At 56.6% G+C, this 17,112-nt stretch overlaps 1 protein-coding gene across 2 annotated transcripts; it reads left to right on the forward strand.

Annotated features, from left to right (window-relative positions):
• Positions 1–8,771: 8,771 nt before the first annotated feature.
• SNRPD2 (small nuclear ribonucleoprotein D2 polypeptide) lies at positions 8,772–13,134 on the forward strand. 2 transcript variants are annotated; one of them, XM_043534728.1, is made up of 4 exons: positions 8,880–9,072; positions 10,305–10,374; positions 10,972–11,151; positions 11,668–13,134. In XM_043534728.1, exons 3-4 carry the CDS (start codon positions 11,000–11,002, stop codon positions 11,840–11,842), a joined length of 327 nt encoding a protein of 108 aa, XP_043390663.1. In that variant the 5' UTR covers positions 8,880–9,072; positions 10,305–10,374; positions 10,972–10,999; the 3' UTR covers positions 11,843–13,134. The 2 variants fall into 2 exon arrangements, with proteins under 2 accessions (XP_037740553.1, XP_043390663.1); XM_037884625.2 differs by lacking the exon at positions 10,305–10,374 and having other exon boundaries at positions 8,772–9,072.
• The last annotated feature ends 3,978 nt before the right edge of the window (positions 13,135–17,112 follow it).

The raw sequence follows: 17,112 nt of genomic DNA on the forward strand, positions 1-17,112 counted from the left end.
AAAGGGCCAGACTCCCAGCTAGCGTAAATCAGTGTAGGGCCACTGGAGGAACTGGGCCTATCTAAAACAGCTGCGAATCTGGGCCAGAGACTTTAAAAGGTTTTACCGATTTGTAAAAGAAACTAGATTGAGATTAATGGAAAGGACAAGCAACTCTCCTGCTAAAATCTTACTTGTGTGAGTAAATTTGTTACCATGAAGAGGCTCATGGAGTTTAAGAGAGTTCCTCACATGCATAGTTTGTTTTCAGGATCGAGCCTTCTCTGCCTCTTGATTTTGCCGACGTTGAAAACCTAAACCAAAATGTTGTATTTTTTGTTTAAAAAGAGATTTTTCCTCAACCAAAATACCGTCCCCGTGGAGCGAAAAAAGCATTTTGTTATTTTTTTCTGCAGTGCATCCAAAATCTGTGTGTCACAGAGGGAAAGAAATTGTACATATTTTGTAACGGTCGCTTAACGTTTTGCTCCAGACTTAGAAAAGTGCTTTGTAAAATAACAACATCAAAGCCCTTTCTTGTTAGAAGGGAGATTTGGAGGCAGAATCCAGACAGCTCTGGAAAAGTTCAAATCCATTAAACTTCAGGGTTGTTTTTATTTTAAATATATAATGTAAAGCCCCGTTCCTTTAAGCATTGGAAGATCAGGGCTTGAGTCGTGCATTGTTTTTAAATGCTAAGGTTCTATTCTTGAGAATGCACCGAAGAAAATCTGGAGAATAATTTCTCAGGGGAAGATCAGATTGTTGTTTCTTACCTGGGAGGTTCGAAAAATGTGTCATCTTAGTGTCCTACCAGCATAAGATCATAATATAGGGTCCAATCTTGCTTTCCCCATTGACTCCAGACTCCCACTGAGCTCTGTGAGAATAGAGTAGTGTCGTATCTTTAGGGACAGATCCCCAGATGGTGCAAATCAGCCTCCTCCCTCAGAGGCAATGAAGCGTCAGCCATTCACACAACCTGGCCCTTTTAAACTCTTGTTCAAGCGGCAGAACTGGGTGTATTGGGGGAGGTTTTTGTTTTTAAATCTAATAAATGTTGTTACCCCCGCATATTTGGGCCCGGTCCCTCTCCCACTGAAATCAATGACATGAATAAGGACTATGGGCCCAATCCTGTGCCACTGAGATCTGTGGGAGCTTTCCCATTGCTGTTAGTAGAGCAAGATCTATCCTGCAAAAACATATCCAGCACAACATACGGCCCCTTAGGGCCCCAGTCATAGAGCAAGCTCTGTGCAGGAGGATCCCTGCCCCCGCGTGGAACCCCTTGGGCCCAGGGGTCCAGTCGCAGGATGGGGGCTCCAAACACTTTGCCCACAAGGTGAAATCTTTTAAAACTCATTATTCTCCTCACTCTGCAATTGCAAGATCTGTTCATGACTTCTCCTTTCCAGGGGTCCCACAGGGCAATCCAGGCGGTTTAAAGGGAAAACCATGAGCTTGGGAATCTGGTCAGTTTCAGATACAGAAAGGTGGGGAGTGCCAGACAGGATCAGAGCCAGGGCCCATCTAGCCCCATATCACCTCTCCCACAGCAGCTGCTTCAGAAGAAGGCATAAGCACCCTGCAGCAGCAGACATGGAATAACCTGCCTGGGATGAAGGTCTCCTCCTGATCCCTAATGGTTAGAGATTGGCTTAAAACCCTGAAGCAGGAGGTTTTATCTCCTTTCTTAGTGCTGACTGTTCTAACGCTGGGTCTCTCAGAGAAACGTCCAGTCTCTCTGTGAATCTTTCAAAACGCTTGGCTTCCGCAACTTCTAGTGACCGTGAGTTCCCCAGGCCAATCACACGGTGTGTGCGCAAATCTTTCCTTTGGTCTGATTTGAATTTTCAACCTTTCAATTAAGTGGAATGTCCCCCTTCTCCTTGTGTTGCTGTAAGACAGGGAGAATAGAAGCTCCAGATCTCCCTTTCCGAGACCTTTCATTATCTTAAAGGCTTATCATATCCCTTCTCGCTTGTCTCCTTTCTAAGGTAACAATCACAATCCACTGAATGCATCCGATGAAGTGAGCTGTAGCTCACGTAAGCTTATGCTCAAATAAATTTGTTAGTCTCTAAGGTCTCACAAGTCCTCCTTTTCTTTTTGCGATCTTTTTTAACTGTCCTCATAGCAGAGAGGTTTTTTTCGCACAGGCTGCTGATCATTCTCAGGCAATGACTTAAATGTCATTCCAGGTCCTATTTCTGCCCCTTGCCCATTTTTGCAGGTTTAAAATAACATTTTCCTGGTTTGGGTTTGGTTTTATGTTTTGTTGCTGTACAAGACGCAAATGGGTGACACTGACTAGCTATGCAAGGTACGGGCGTGAATTGACAAGACAGACAAGGCGTGAAGCAAACAAACTGGAAAACAGGATATTTTTCCCCCCCTTCTCTAATCAGTCAGAGATCTTGGCTCTCGTTTGTGACATTAGTAGCTAAACCTGCTCCAAAAAGGGGGGGGGAAGCATGATTTTTTTAATACAGTGGTGGCATCCTTTTAAAACTATACATTTTTGATCTCAGTGTTACAGGGCAAAAAAGAAGAAAGAAAGAAAAAAAAAGCCTTGTGGCTCCTGTATTCTTGGTGTTGAGTTTGACGTGGTGTTTTAAAATATATATTTTTAAGATTTCAACCACAGGCGTACGCACTTTCTGGAAATGTTTTGCAGTGTCCCCTGAATACTGAAGTCCCTTTTGTGAACGTTTACCGCAATAAAACCGGAGCAAACCTTTCCGCTTCGCTTTCTTCTTGCAATCACAGCCACGGCCGCGGTCGATGGAAAACCATCGTACAGTGAAAATGTTTTTAAAAGAAATCTCTTTCTTAGGTCAGGTTCTAAACACACAGCCGCGTCCCCAGCTGGGGTAAATCAGCCGTCACTCAGTTGGCGGCCATGTGGGCCAGATCCCAAGCGGGTTTAAATATACCCAGCTCAGCTGAAATCAATAGATCCCCAGTTGATGAAAACTGGTGTCGCTCCATTGGAGTGAATGGGATTGTGCTGATTTCCACCATCTCGGAATCTGGCCTTTTGGTTTTTATTTTTACAAATTTCGTCCCCAGCTATTATTTGCTGGGTTGCAATCTGGCCCCAGCGTGGGGGGACTGGCTGGCTCAGGGGGACGGGGAATGGGACACAGGGCCTCTCCCCTTGGGTCAGGATCTAATTCTTAGCGCCCTTCACCCCATGTGGGAATAAACCCATCTTTAACCTGAATACAAACCAGAGCTCCTGATTTGGTTTCGGAGCGGTGATTTTTTATTGTGTTATTTATTATCCTTGATTCTTTCACAGTATCTGAGCAGTCCGGGACCAACCTGACAAATCATTTGTTAACAATGATCCCCCGGGGGGCTGCTCCCCATTTACCAAGATTAATTGCTCTTTGCAGCCTCTTTAAGAGTCTCTGATATCCGGTCCCGCCAGGAGACGGGAACCTGAGCCGCAGGGTTGGCATGTGAGCTGTCTGCCAGAGCTGTGAATGGAATGACAGGCCGGGTGGGACCTGTCAAAGTGAGATCCTGAGCTTGTTAATAAATAATAATTTCTCACGTTTCACCAGCGCGTTTAACTCCAAAGCACTTGACACACCGTGCCTGTGGGAATCGCTGAGATGCAGCCACATCTGGGGTGGACACAACAGCTGTTCATACAGGGATCACTCACCCAGGGCTGAGATGCAGCTGCCTCTGTGACGGGATGTGTCAACTGTTTAGACAGGGATCACTCACCCGGTGCCGAGATGCAGCCACATCTGGGCACGGCATGGCAGTTTATGCAAGGATCCCTTACCCAGTGCTGAGACACAGCCATCTCTGGGGTGGGGCGTGGCAACTATTTACACAGGGATCACTCACCCTACATTGAGAGGCAGCCACCTCTGGGGTGGGGCACAGCAGCTGTTCACCTTGCTGACCTCTTCTTGCCTTCAGCAAACAGGCCTGTTGCCAGGTGCATGTAACAAAGGGACTGGAGGGATTTTCACAACTGCTGTTATTTTATTATTAGCTATTAACCGTGTATACATAACCCATTATAAATGTGCAAGTGGGGCCAGGAAGGGGCACGGTTCCAGGGAGAAGAAAGCCAGGAATCTCGCCTACAGATTGTATTCCTCCCCCCACCCCCACCCCGGCTGCAGGTTGTAAAGAATCCATTCTGTTTATTCAGAGGGCAGGGACGAGCCCAAGAAGAGGAGGAGCACTGGGAAATGGGACAGTGACTGTATTAAGTACCCAAGACCTTTATTAACAGAGGGCTAATGTGGCCCAGCGGGGCCACGTGACGTTTCAGGCTGTGAAGGGTTTAAACTTAAATCTGTGCAAACACAGCCCAGCAAAGACCCAAGCCCACTGCCCCCACCCATGTAGCTCAGACTCCGGCCACAGGGTGAGCCCCAACGTTTGCCCTAATTTTTTCGGTATGGCTTCCCCAAAAGGGCCATGGGTGCGAGACACTGAGATCAAGCCCACTGGCTGAGATGAGTTAGGGGAGGATCCAAGGCAGGGTTTCAGCCCCAGGCAAAATAACATTATGAGAACTGTACAATTTTGCTGTCGTGGGGTTTTTTTTTAAGCGGGGGGTGGGGGGGGCTGTATCTCGGGAACCCTTTGCTCAAGTGATCTCAAATTTGGACCAGTCGCCTTCCCCAGGGGCCCCCGTGACACACTGCAATTTTCTACACAATCTGAGGCCACGTGTGGATTTCAGAGCGAAAATCTGTCTCTCTCGCCGGGCGTCCCCTGGGCATGATGAGTTTGGTGGTCCCAGCCCAGTTCCAGCTGGCCATGTCAGAAAAAACAGCCACCAGCTCTAACTGGGGCTAACTGGTCCCCTCACTGGCAGTCAAGGCAGAGAGGCCATGGGCCATGGAGATTGGGCCCCTCCCTCCCCTAGAGGGGTGACAATGGGGCGTTCCCGGGGTTCTCAACTAAAAACAAAGGGGGACCCAGACTCAATCCATATCCCTGCTTCCTGGTCCTGTACTCCTCCTCTTCCTCCCTCCATCCGGCCAGGGCTGGTGCCCAGTCTTCGGCCATACTCTGGCAGCATGTGACCTCCAGAAGAAGAAAGGGGAGCATCCATGTACCAGCAACGCAGATACAGGTAAGCAACCGTTTCCATGTTCTCTCCACCGGTACTAATGCGGAGAGTGGACCAGATGATACATCTGAGGGAAGGGAACAGAAGGAGGCTCCGCCGATTGGAAGACATGAGATGCACTGTCCTAGGGATGGGCGTTCCACGACCACCGCTCCCAAGAGAAGGAGGCGGGTGGTGGTGGTCGGGGACTCTCTCCTCAGGGGGACTGAGTCATCTATCTGCCGCCCCGACCGGGAAAACCGAGAAGTCTGCTGCTTGCCAGGAGCTAGGATTCACGATGTGACGGAGAGACTGCCAAGACTCATCAAGCCCTCGGATCGCTACCCCTTCCTGCTTCTCCACGTGGGCACCAACGATACTGCCAAGAATGACCTTGAGCGGATCACTGCAGACTACGTGGCTCTGGGAAGAAGGATAAAGGAGTTTGAGGCGCAAGTGGTGTTCTCGTCCATCCTCCCCGTGGAAGGAAAAGGCCTGGGTGGAGACCGTCGAATCGTGGAAGTCAACGAATGGCTACGCAGGTGGTGTCGGAGAGAAGGCTTTGAATTCTTTGACCATGGGATGGTGTTCCAAAAAGGAGGAGTGCTAGGCAGAGACGGGCTCCACCTAACGAAGAGAGGGAAGACTATCTTCACAAGCAGGCTGGCTAACCTAGTGAGGAGGGCTTTAAACTAGGTTCACCGGGGGAAGGAGACCAAAGCCCTGAGGTAAGTGGGGATGTGGGATACCGGGAGGAGACACGAGCAGGAGCGCGTGAGAGGGGAGGGCTCCTGCCTCATACTAAGAAAGCAGGACAAACAGCAAGTTATCTCAAGTGCCTATACACAAATGCAAGAAGCCTGGGAAACAAGCAGGGAGAACTGGAAGTCCTGGCACAGTCAAGGAATTATGATGTGATTGGAATAACAGAGACTTGGTGGGATAACTCGCATGACTGGAGTACTGTCATGGATGGATATAAACTGTTCAGGAAGGACAGGCAGGGCAGAAAAGGTGGGGGAGTTGCACTGTATGTAAGGGAGCAGTATGACTGCTCAGAGCTCAAGTATGAAACTGCAGAAAAACCTGAGTGTCTCTGAATTAAGTTTAGAAGTGTGAGCAACAAGGGTGATGTCGTGGTGGGAGTCTGCTATAGACCACCAGACCAGGGGGATGAGGTGGACGAGGCTTTCTTCCGGCAACTCACAGAAGTTACTAGATCGCAGGCCCTGGTTCTCATGGGAGACTTCAATCACCCTGATATCTGCTGGGAGAGTAATACAGCGGTGCACAGACAATCCAGGAAGTTTTCGGAAAGTGTAGGGGACAATTTCCTGGTGCAAGTGCTGGAGGAACCAAGTAGGGGCAGAGCTCTTCTTGACCTGCTGCTCACAAACCAGGAAGAATTAGTAGGGGAAGCAAAAGTGGATGGGAACCTGGGAGGCAGTGACCATGAGATGGTCGAGTTCAGGATCCTGACACAGGGAAGAAAGGAGAGCAGCAGAATACGAACCCTGGACTTCTCACGTACGGAGGGACAGACAGACTCAGAGGGCAGCTGGCAGAGAGCTCTCCTCAGGCCTGAACCCTCTTGGGGCCCAATTCTCTGCTGATGCAAATCGCTGCCAATCCAACGGCTGGGGCACAGTGCCGGAAACTGACAACACTGGAGGGGCTGGCCCCTCGCCGTGTGAGCAGCTGACTGTGAACAAGAAAAGAGACGTATGGAGCCCAACCCAGCCAGGTACCAAGGGCACAAGACCCTCGCAGGGTCGGGCACCGGATCAGGTGGCTCGTCACCAGCTTTGGGGTCACAGAAGGGGCATTTTCACAGAGGAGAAACTTGGAAAGAGAAGTCAGACATTAATAGTGAGTTTTACTAGGTTTGTTAATAGCTAATCTAATCTATCTCCATACACACCCATTTATCTATCTATCCATCTACCTATCCCCATACACACCCCCATCAATCTAATCTAATAATCTATCTACCGATCTATCTATCTGGCTCTTGTCCAAGTCCAAAGTGGGCAGTGACAGGATGGGAGAAGCGAGTGGGAAATCTAAGCACACTTGGCCCTGGTGCCTGCCCCACTCCCTGCACCCGCCCAGTGCCCAGGGCACCAATCCAAACCACCCTGGAGCCGCTTGGGGTGCACAGGGAGCCGGATGGCCAGGCGAGACGGGCAGGCAGCTGCCTGTAACCGGAGGCCGATGTTGATTAAACATAGACCCGGGCAGCTGCCTGCAGAGTTGCCTGTTGACATTTAGGAGCTTAAATGTGTTCCATGAAGGTCCCAGATCTGCCAGGCCAGGGAGACCCCATGTCCTTGCCCCCCTACACACCAAAATGGGGCAGGGGATCCCATAGGAGGAGAGAGAGAACATGAGGACAACCTCCCCAATCCCAGATCTATGGAGCTGGGCTGCTAGGGCCTGATCCTGTCCCCCATCCCCAGGCTATATGCCCACTGCAAGGCTATGGGGCTGGACTATCTGTCCACTGCAGGGCTATGGAGTTAGACCGCTGGGGCCTGATCCTGCCCCTGATCCTGCATGGGATCCACATGGCTTAACCAGGTCCCGATCCTGCACAAGGTAGCCACATGGTTTGCATCAACATAGCCTGCTATTCAGCCTTCCCCTAGGCCAGCCCTGGCTTTGCCTTGCAGGTTAGCACTAGGTGCGACCCAGTCCCCTCAAATCGTCCCCTGTGGTACCCATCGCCTGACACTGGCTACTCAATTTTCCCAGTTTAATTTATTTTCAAATCACTGGTTACATAAGAACATGAGAACGGCCATATTAAGACAGACCAAAGGTCCCTCTAGCCCAGTATCCTGTCTTCCCTCAGTGGCCGGTGCCAGATGCTTCAGAGTTAATGACCAGAGCAGGGCAATTACCAAGTGATCCATCCTCTGTCGTCCACTCCCAACTTCTGAGCATGGGGTTGTGTCCCTGAGCATCCTGACTAATAGCCATCGATGGACCTGTCCTCCAGGAACTTACTGAGTTCTTTTTTGAACCCTGTTATACTTTTGGCCTTCACCGCATCCCCTGGCAAGGAGTTCCACAGGTTGACTGTGCATTGTGTGAAGAAATACTTCCTTCTGTTTGGTTTCAACCTGCTGCCTATTCATTTCATTGGGTGACCCCCTAATTCTTGTGTTACGAGGAGCAAATAACCCTTCCCGAGTCACGTTCTCCACCCCAGGCATGACGGTACAGACCTCCGCGATGTCCCCCCCCCGTTAGCCGTCTCCTTTCCAAGCTCAGCAGGCCCCGTCTCATTAATCTCTCCCCATAGGGCAGCCGTTCCAGCCCCCTAACCCCTTGTGGTGCCCTTCTCTGCACCTTCGCCTGGGCGCCTCTCTCCTGGCGAGGATGGGGCCACGCCGTGGCTCGACAGAGCGGCGTCGCGATACGTGCCGTCCAGGGTCCACCCCGCTCCCCCCGGTTCCCCACATTGGGCCGGGTGTCCAGCGGGGTGTCGGGGGGACCCCCAGGCTCTCCCTCGGGCGCGGTACCAGCTGGCTCAGACCCCGTCGCTTTGCAGGGGCAGCTGGGGTCCCGGGGCTGCCCCCTCGCCCCCCCCTTGCTGGGGCCAGCCTGGGTCACTTTGTACCAGCTGCAAACCCCGCCCCTTGGGTTGAGGCCCCGCCCCCTGGGGGGTCTGGCCCCGCCCCGATTGAGTCTGGCCCCGCCCTCCCCGGCTTGCAGCCGGGCGGAGCCCCAGGGAGGGCAGCGAGCTCTTCGCGCTCCGCGCTCTCTGGACCCTCCGGCCGCCTCGTAGCTGGAGGCGCGCGGCCGCTCGGAAGCCGGAAGTGCGGCCTCGGAGGCGCCGCTCCCCACCCCCCCACGCCAGGCTGGGCAAGTGCGCACGCGCGCCGTCCCCCTTTCGCACCCGTGACCCGGAAGCGGAAAGTCCCGGCAGCGGCGGCGGCAGCGGCGCGAGATTCTCGGCGGCGCGTGTGTGAGAGCGGGAGCGGCGGCGTCATGTGAGGAGGCCAGAGGAGCGGGGGGAGGCTGGGCGCAGGGGAAGGGAGGGAGCAGAGGCTGGGGGGGGAGTGGGGCAGAGGCTGGGGGCAGGAGAAGGGGGAGCAGAGGCTGGGGGGGAGTGGGGCAGGGGAAGGGAGGGAGCAGAGGCTGGGGGGCAGGGGAAGGGAGGGAGCAGAGGCTGGGGGGGGAGTGGGGCAGAGGCTGGGCGCAGGGGAAGGGAGGGAGCAGAGGCTGGGGGGGAGTGGGGCAGAGGCTGGGGGCAGGAGAAGGGGGAGCAGAGGCTGGGGGGGAGTGGGGCAGGGGAAGGGAGGGGGCAGAGGCTGGGGGGGAGTGGGGCAGAGGCTGGGGCAGGGGAAGGGAGGGGGTAGACGGGGGGAGTGGGGCAGAGGCTGGGGGCTGGGGGGGAGTGGGGCAGAGGCAGGGGAAGGGGGAGCAAAGGCTGGGGGGGGGGAGTGGGGCAGAGGCTGGGGGGCAGGGGAAGGGAGGGGGCAGAGGCTGGGGGGAGTGGGGCAGAGGCTGGGGCAGGGGAAGGGAGGGGGTAGATGGGGGGAAAGGGGCAGAGGCTGGTGGGAAGGGGCAGCGGAAGTGAGGTGGCAGCTGCGGGGGGGGTAAGAGGGGTAGAGGTGAGGGGGCTTGGCGGGGGGGGAAGATGGAGGGAAACGGAGTAGACGCTATCTATTCCCCAGCACCCCCAGGACCCGAAGGGCGAGGGGATTGAGCGCCTGGGCCCCCTGAGCCCTAATCCTCCCACCCATCTGATGGTAGTGATGGGGGAAGCCCCCTCCACCTTGTCCTGGGGATCAGGGTCGGGGAAGGATCCCTGACTGCGTGTTCATCTCCCCTCCGTAGGGGGGCATTGGCCCAGAGGTCTCCCTGCCCGGGCTCTGGGGTGGGATGGCAGATTCCCTGCCCTGCCCTCAGAAGAGATGTTGCTGGGGATCCTGGGAAGGGAGAGTTGGGGTAACAAAGGGAGGTTTGATTAACGCCACTCCTGACTGGAAGATGAGAAAGCGTGGGGAAGGGGGCTAGTTCCCCCCACCCCCAGAGCCTCTCCCCCCGCATTTAGGCAGAAGCACATGCCACCCTCTCTCGCTGAGACAGTTGAGGGGTCCCGGCTGAATGGCAGTGTGGCACCCGCAGGGCAGATCCCAGGGCGGCGGTAGAGCTGATCCAATCTAGGAATCTCTGTTCTGCGGGAAATATTGACACTTTGAAATGTTCCAATTCCCAGCTGCAGCAAAACTGAACTTCTGAAATTTCAGGTGGAGTGAAATCGAGGCATTTTACTAGGACTTTGTTTGGTTTGTACCATTTATAACGCGGGTTTTGAAAGGAAAACTCCAAACGTTCCGGGCAGGTTGAAATAGAGCGCTGGGTCTGATGGAAACACTTCGGTACATTTTGCTCTAGATGAAATTTCATCTAAATTGACACATTCTGGCCGGGCAGCTTTACAGGATATAGAGCGAGCCTTAGCATACCTCTCCACTGCAGCTGGGAGGTGTGATTCCCACTTGTCTAGCCATACACAAGCTAGCTCAGCTCGAAATGCCTAGCTGCACCAAGAACAGGCCTGTCGGAGACCCTAGGCATATACTGGGACAGCTAGCCCGATCCACCGCAGACACACTAGCTCAAGCAGACCCTATCGCATGTACATCCAAGCGAGCTGGGAATCACACCACTACTGCTGTGTAGAGGTACCTAGAGGTGGGTTATGGGGAAGCGAGGCCTGAACCCCCTAGCTGGTAGTGCCATGTCGCCGTGGGGTGTCAGGGACAAGGCAGTCCGAGAGATGGGCCCTTCGCCCTGCTAGGACACCCCAGATGAGGCGGCAGGAGGAGGAGGGCGTGGCAGAGGCTCCATGAATGCCGTGTCTTCCCCTTCTGCGCCTGCAGGAGCCTCTTAAACAAGCCCAAGAGTGAGATGACCCCCGAGGAGCTGCAGAAGCGGGAGGAGGAGGAGTTCAACACGGGGCCCCTGTCCGTCCTCACCCAGTCAGTCAAGAACAACACCCAGGTGCTGATCAACTGTCGCAACAACAAGAAGCTGCTGGGACGTGTCAAGGCCTTTGACAGGTGCGGTTTCCTCCCCCCCATACATTTAAAATACCGCTGGGGCCCTTCCTTCCCAGCCTGCCCCCAGGGGGCTCTTGCGTTCCCCAGCAAGAGCAGAAGGGTCCCCCGCCCGTTGCGCAGTACAGAGCAGGTGGGATGCTGTCCAGAGGTCAGAGCAGGGGGGCTGGGAGCCGGCGTTGCTGGGTTCTATTCCCTGCTGTGGGAGGGTGGCCTAGTGGTTAGTGGCATGGCGGGGGCACTGAGTGGCAGGACTGCTGGGATGTATTTCCAGGTCTGGGAGGGAGCATGGAGCGAGTTACAGTTTCTCCCCCACCACCTCCTTGGTAGAACCCGACTGCTGCACTAAGTAGTTGATTCCAGCAGGAATGAGCTCAGCGCGACAGGCTTAGCAGAGGGGATGCCAGGTCAGGCTGCAGTGAGCAGCTTCCTCTCTGGCCATGGGGTCTAGGTTGTCAGCGGTTCCTCCCAGCTCCACTGCTGTGTCCCTGATCCCCCGCCGCCGCTCTCTCCCTCCAGGCACTGTAACATGGTGCTGGAGAACGTCAAGGAGATGTGGACGGAGGTGCCCAAGAGCGGCAAGGGCAAGAAGAAATCGAAGCCCGTCAACAAGGATCGCTACATCTCCAAGATGTTCCTGCGGGGGGACTCCGTCATTGTGGTGCTGAGGAACCCCCTCATTGCCGGCAAATAGAGAACTGTCCCAAGGTCCCAGCCTCGCCCTGGCATGACCCAGAGCCAGGCTGAGCGGGGAACCTGCCTCAAGTCCCTCTGGATGAAGCCTGCTGGCTGCATCACTTGTGAAAACCATCCTGTTCAGAAACAACTCTGCTGAGCTCTCCCCAGGTGCCACCTGTACTTCCCTTATTAGCCCTCAGAGCGCCGAGGGCTGAGCACAGCTCCCCCCTGTCCTCCATGTTGCTACCTCCAGCTCCCACGTTCCCATTTGATTGGAAAGGGGGTTTCTGGGAGCAGAACCAGTCAGGAGACCCCAGCTGCTGTAAGCCCAGCTGGTGTCCCCCCACGCCCCTCACCCACCTGCCCAAAGCTGAAAGGAGCCAGTGTCCTGGCGCCGCTGCTCTGGATTTACCCAGGATCTCTGTGCCCACTCACAGCCTCGCCGCTGGGTGCTGCAGACTCGGCTGGCCTTGGGGGAGGCTACATCGAGGTGAGAGGCTCTTTAGCTCTTAGGCCTCCTGACGGGCCTGCTCTGTGGCTCGGTTGCCAGGAATGGGGAGCGCTGAGGTTTCCTAAGGGAGCTGGGTACAAAGAGAAGCACTGGGAATCTCAGCCTAACAGAAAGGGGGACCTCTCAGCAGAATTGTCTCTGAACAGCTCTTCAAAGGTGTCTTTTGAAGGGGAGCTGTCTGCTGTAGTTGTCTGATTTGGGTGGGGGCTGACTACCCTGGGAATTTCCGCACTGCATAGCTACCCTACCGCAAACGCCCCGCAGAGAGGCACCAAGAGCGCGTGACTGCTGCCCCTCTTGAACCTCCGCTTCCCCAGACACCAGCCAGACCACCAGCAGCTGTGCTTGAGTTCGGGTCCCGCTTTCCAGCTGAGCGAGGCACCAGGGAAGACGAGTTAGCGAATGTGATTTGAAACACTGCTCAGCTCCTAGTGTAGACAGCTTCACGGTGGCGTCAGCCTTGGCTTAGTTCCAGCAGCACTAGCTGAGGTGCGAAGGGTCGTTCCTTACTACTCAGCTGTAAAGCGGGACAGGGACCAAGTAGCCTCTGGGCTGGGGATAAGTCATGCCTGGTACACTCCCACAGCTCGTCAGTACAGAAATCCCTGGTGTCGACAGCTCCCCTGGCCCTGATTCTCCAGCTGCATCCGAGCTAGTGGATCCTTGTGTCCCGGGTTCCTGGCATCCATGGGGCAGTTTCAGGAGCGGGGTCTTGTAAGTTGTAGCCCCAGCCTCCAGGGCAGCTCCTCTCCTTGCAGCATCAGGAACTTTTGTAATAAACCAGTTTGATTTCTCCAGCTGGCTCTTGCCTGCTTCGGGGTGGGGAGATAGCGCGGCCGGTGCCATGGGGTGAATCTTGCTGGCAAGTTCCATGTGGGGGCCAGGCTGCTGGCAGGCACTGTGTCGTGAGAGCCAGGCTGGGGCAAAGGATGGCCGCTGCTGGCTGTAAATAGTCTGGGAGGCCGAAGGCGAGTTCCAGAGTTAGACCCACACTCCTCTGCTTCCCCTCCAGAAAGGGGCGGTTAGATGGGGCAGGGATGGGACCCACATGCTTTAAACTTTGGTCCCCATCTTCCCCTTGCGGGTAACAAGCTGTTTGGCTTCTGTGGGTTGTGAATCAGCAGGAGCCCGGGGAGCTACATTCTTCCCTGCAGCTCTGGCTCCTCCCCTCCCCAGAGCTGGTCTCTGTGTGAGGAGCCGAAGGGGGCCAGATGCCACAAGGGTGGGCGACCTGTGGGCAGGGCAGGCTGCGGGGGGCTGCGGCGTCCTTACAAAGCTGTGGCTGGATGCAGGGCTGGGCCCAGGCACTGGCTCAAGGGCCGTGGAGCCTGATGGCCTCTGTCAACTGAGCAGCAGCGGCAGGCTGGGCTGATTTGCCCTACGCTGTCAACACCCCCTGCCCCAGCTAGGGTTGGGAGGAGGGGCAGCCTCCTGGGCTGGCTGGGGGCAGCCACTGAGAGTCTGTTGGGGTGGGAACAGCTGACCCTCCGAGGGGGGGAGAGAGACCTCCCAGCTCCTTTACGGGGGCCACCATGTGGCAGCTGGGGAAGCAACTGATGGGCCCTACTGGCCTGGTGGGGAGGCTTTGAATGGGAGAATTATCTGGAACGGTCCCATTTCCTACCCCCTGTGCCAGCCAGACCCCGCCCCCAGGGGCCAGATCGGAGCCAGCACCCCCAGAGGGGAAAGGCCCCATGTCCCATTCCCTACCCCTGTGGCTGGATCAGCACCCCATAGAGCAGCGGTTCTCAGCTGGGGGTCTGGGCCTCAAGCAGGTTTCAGGGGGTCCACCAAAATAAACCCGTCTTAAGCCCTGGGCCGGGTTTATTTTTGTCCCTATATTCTCCCTTTGTGTGTTCTAGGCACGGGGGTGTAACTAGCTCGCCATTAAATACAGCTCTTCGGCTACTAGCGGTGCTGAAACCCCCTTGCTGGGCACAGGTGGGCTGGGGAGCTGTTATAGCCTGTTCGGGGGGCCTCAGAAAGAGAGGTTGAGACCCCCTGGGCTAGAGGCGAAAGGTCCCATTCCCTGCCCCCCTGAGCCAGCCAGCCCCATACTCTTCCTTTGTGCCCGGAGCCGCCGTGGGTCGGTGCTGCTGGGTCCGCGGGCATCTCTTCCTCGGCGCTGTCTCAGCATGAGCTTACCCCTGGGTCCAGCTGCTCCTCAGCCAGTGAAACTCGACCCCCCCGGGGCCCCCGCGCTCTGCTCCGCTCTCAAAGTGACTTTGTGTTGCTCTCGCACAGAACAGCCCCTTTCCCGCTGCGCAGCCGCTGGGCCAGATCGGTTACTGCTGGCAGGAGGATGCGCCCCCCCGCTGCCGCCGGGGGGATGAATTATTGATCGGGGGCAGATGGGCTGTTTGGCAGGACATCTCTTGCTCAGCTGGGGCGGTGGGCTTAGCCCTGATGGGCAGGGGCTCAGGAAAGGAGAGATGGGCCTGGGCTGATGGGAAGGGGCAACAACATGACATGGGGCAGAGAGAGCAGTTGTCTATGGTGCTGGCTGACGCTGGCTCCACATTGCACCCGGCACTTCCTTGCCTGGCAGGTCTGACCCTCCCCGATTGGACCCAGCCCCGGGCAGGGAAACAGCCAGGCCCACGCTTCTGCCAGCACCCTGGCTTCTGGCACCCTTGGGGACTTGTCCGGTGCTAGCTGGGCACCAGCGCCTCCCTGGGAGCTGGGGTGTGTCGGAGCTGGAGCCTTCTTGCCCCTGGGGATGGGGCGGGAGGTCACTTCCCAGCCCCGCTGAAAGATTCTGGACTCAGTTAACTCCCAGGGGATGGGGGACTGGATTCCTGCCTGGTGGCCTGGCCAGACCACCCCCCTTGGGCCTGTCTCCCCACAGATCCTGGCACAAGAGGCAGCCGGGGGGGACCCAGAGAGGGGAAGGGATGCAGCGCTGCAGCGGGTGGAGGGGGGTCACTGGCCCCCATTGCAGGGCCATCAGGTTCCATCTGCAGGATCCCAGCGGGCGAGGGATCGATTCCCTCCCCCTCCCCTCCCCCGCCGCAACCAGAGCTCCGGCCCGGCTTCAGGGTCGGACTCTCATTGTGATAAGGCCATGCTGGCTCAGCCACCCCGGCCCTTTGCTGCTGCGCCTCCTCCGGGCCAAATCATCCCCTTCCCTCCTGTCGCCGCCACTGGGGGAGGTGAAGGAAAAGCACCTGACAAGGCGAAATCCAAGCCGCGGCCTGCGCCGAACCCGAGCCGCCATATCGAGCTGCTTCCTCTCACCCCAGCACGTGGCAGAGATGCCCAGAGAGGCAGAGCTAGGTCCTGGGAACTGCAACACGGGTGGGATTGTTCCAGGTGGGCTGAGATGTGGCCACTTCTGGGGTCGGGGTGCAGAGGCTGTTTATACAGGGATCCCTCACCCAATCAGGGCTGATAAGATGAGATGAAAGGGGGCCTATTGTACTGGCCTCCCTGAGCATGAGGGGCTCCCAAAATTTCTGTAACTGGGAGGAGGTGGGGCCCCAGCCAACATGGTGTACCAGGGACCTAAATTTCTCTTGATGGACCTGCACCCAGCACCATGAAGCAGCCACCTCTAGGGTGGGGTTGTGGCAGTTATTTATAAGGAATACCTCACCTAGCACTGAGATGCTGCCACCTTTGGGGTGGGGCATGGAAGCTGTTTATACAGGGCTCCCTCACCTAGCACTGAGATGCAGCCACCTCTAAGGTGGGTGCATGGCAGTGGTTTATTATTTGCATGGTAGGACTGCCTGGGGGCACCAGTCCCAGAGCAGGGTCCGTGTGCCAGGTGCAAACGTAGGAATGACTCACCTAGCAGTGAAATGCCACCATTCAAGGGAAGGGCACCCCGCCCCATTCCCTGGAGCACAGCACCCCACAGCACTGCACTGGGGCCTGCCCTGACTGCGAGGGGAGAGCGCCCCCTGCTGATTTGCTTGTGGTGATGCCCCAGCCTGCTGCAGCCTGGCTCTCCACCCATGCACAGATGTGCTGTCCACTGCCTGGGGACTGGCCGGGAGTGAGGGGGAAGGGGGCTTCTGAGCTGGGCCTCTGCCAAACTCACTGCCCAGATCACATGTAGTCCCGGGGCGAGGAGAAGGGAGCTGCAGGATTTGTTGGGGGGGCCGAGTTCCCCACTGCCCCCCTCTCCCCAAGCACATGTGCCAGTGAGCTGCAAACCTGGCCACTGGCTGGTGTTGGCTATGCCCCGTGGTTGCCCTTTGCCCACCCCCACTGTGAGCTGGGGAACCAGCTGGGCAGGGAGCCCCGGGTGTGATCTGGGCACCGTCGGGATGCAGAGTCCGGCTACATCCCCTGCCTTCTTTGGGGATACTGGCCCGCACTGGCTGCCATGACTCAGGAAACCATCTGTCTCATGGGGGACAGCATGTGTGTGAATATGCCCCTCCCCGCCCCACAACTGCAGCTCTGCACCTTCCTTTGTCTCTCCCCCCACTAGCTCTACCGCCCCCATCTCCTCCTTCCCCCCAGCCCTCGGTGTTCCCCTCCCCACCCCATTCCTCCCTCTGCCCGTCCATCTCAGCCCTCTCCCCGACAATCCAGCCCCTCCCACAGCCACAGGAGGGGGCCCGGGCAGCCCCACGAAGCACCCTCGCTAGGAGAGGCTGCGGAGCGGGGCCTGGCATGGGTGGAAGCCAGACCCCTGTGTGCTCGTCTGCAGGGCTCCAGGCTGCCCCTAGCAGGATCCAGCCCGACGCCTGTGGGGAGCCCACGCCAGAGGATCTGGGGGGCACAACGCTGGCACGGATGGGGCTGCCAGGCTGGGATCTGGG

The sequence above is a fragment of the Chelonia mydas genome, chromosome 23 (genome assembly GCF_015237465.2).
Source record: "Chelonia mydas isolate rCheMyd1 chromosome 23, rCheMyd1.pri.v2, whole genome shotgun sequence".
Classification (NCBI taxonomy): domain Eukaryota; kingdom Metazoa; phylum Chordata; order Testudines; family Cheloniidae; genus Chelonia; species Chelonia mydas.

What these genes read in the sequence shown, in the direction of transcription:
- SNRPD2 (XM_037884625.2), top strand. An exon ending in CGTGTCAAGGCCTTTGACAG is followed by an intron (nt 11,152 to 11,667) that starts GTGCGGTTTCCT and finishes CTCTCCCTCCAG; the next exon opens with GCACTGTAACATGGTGCTGG.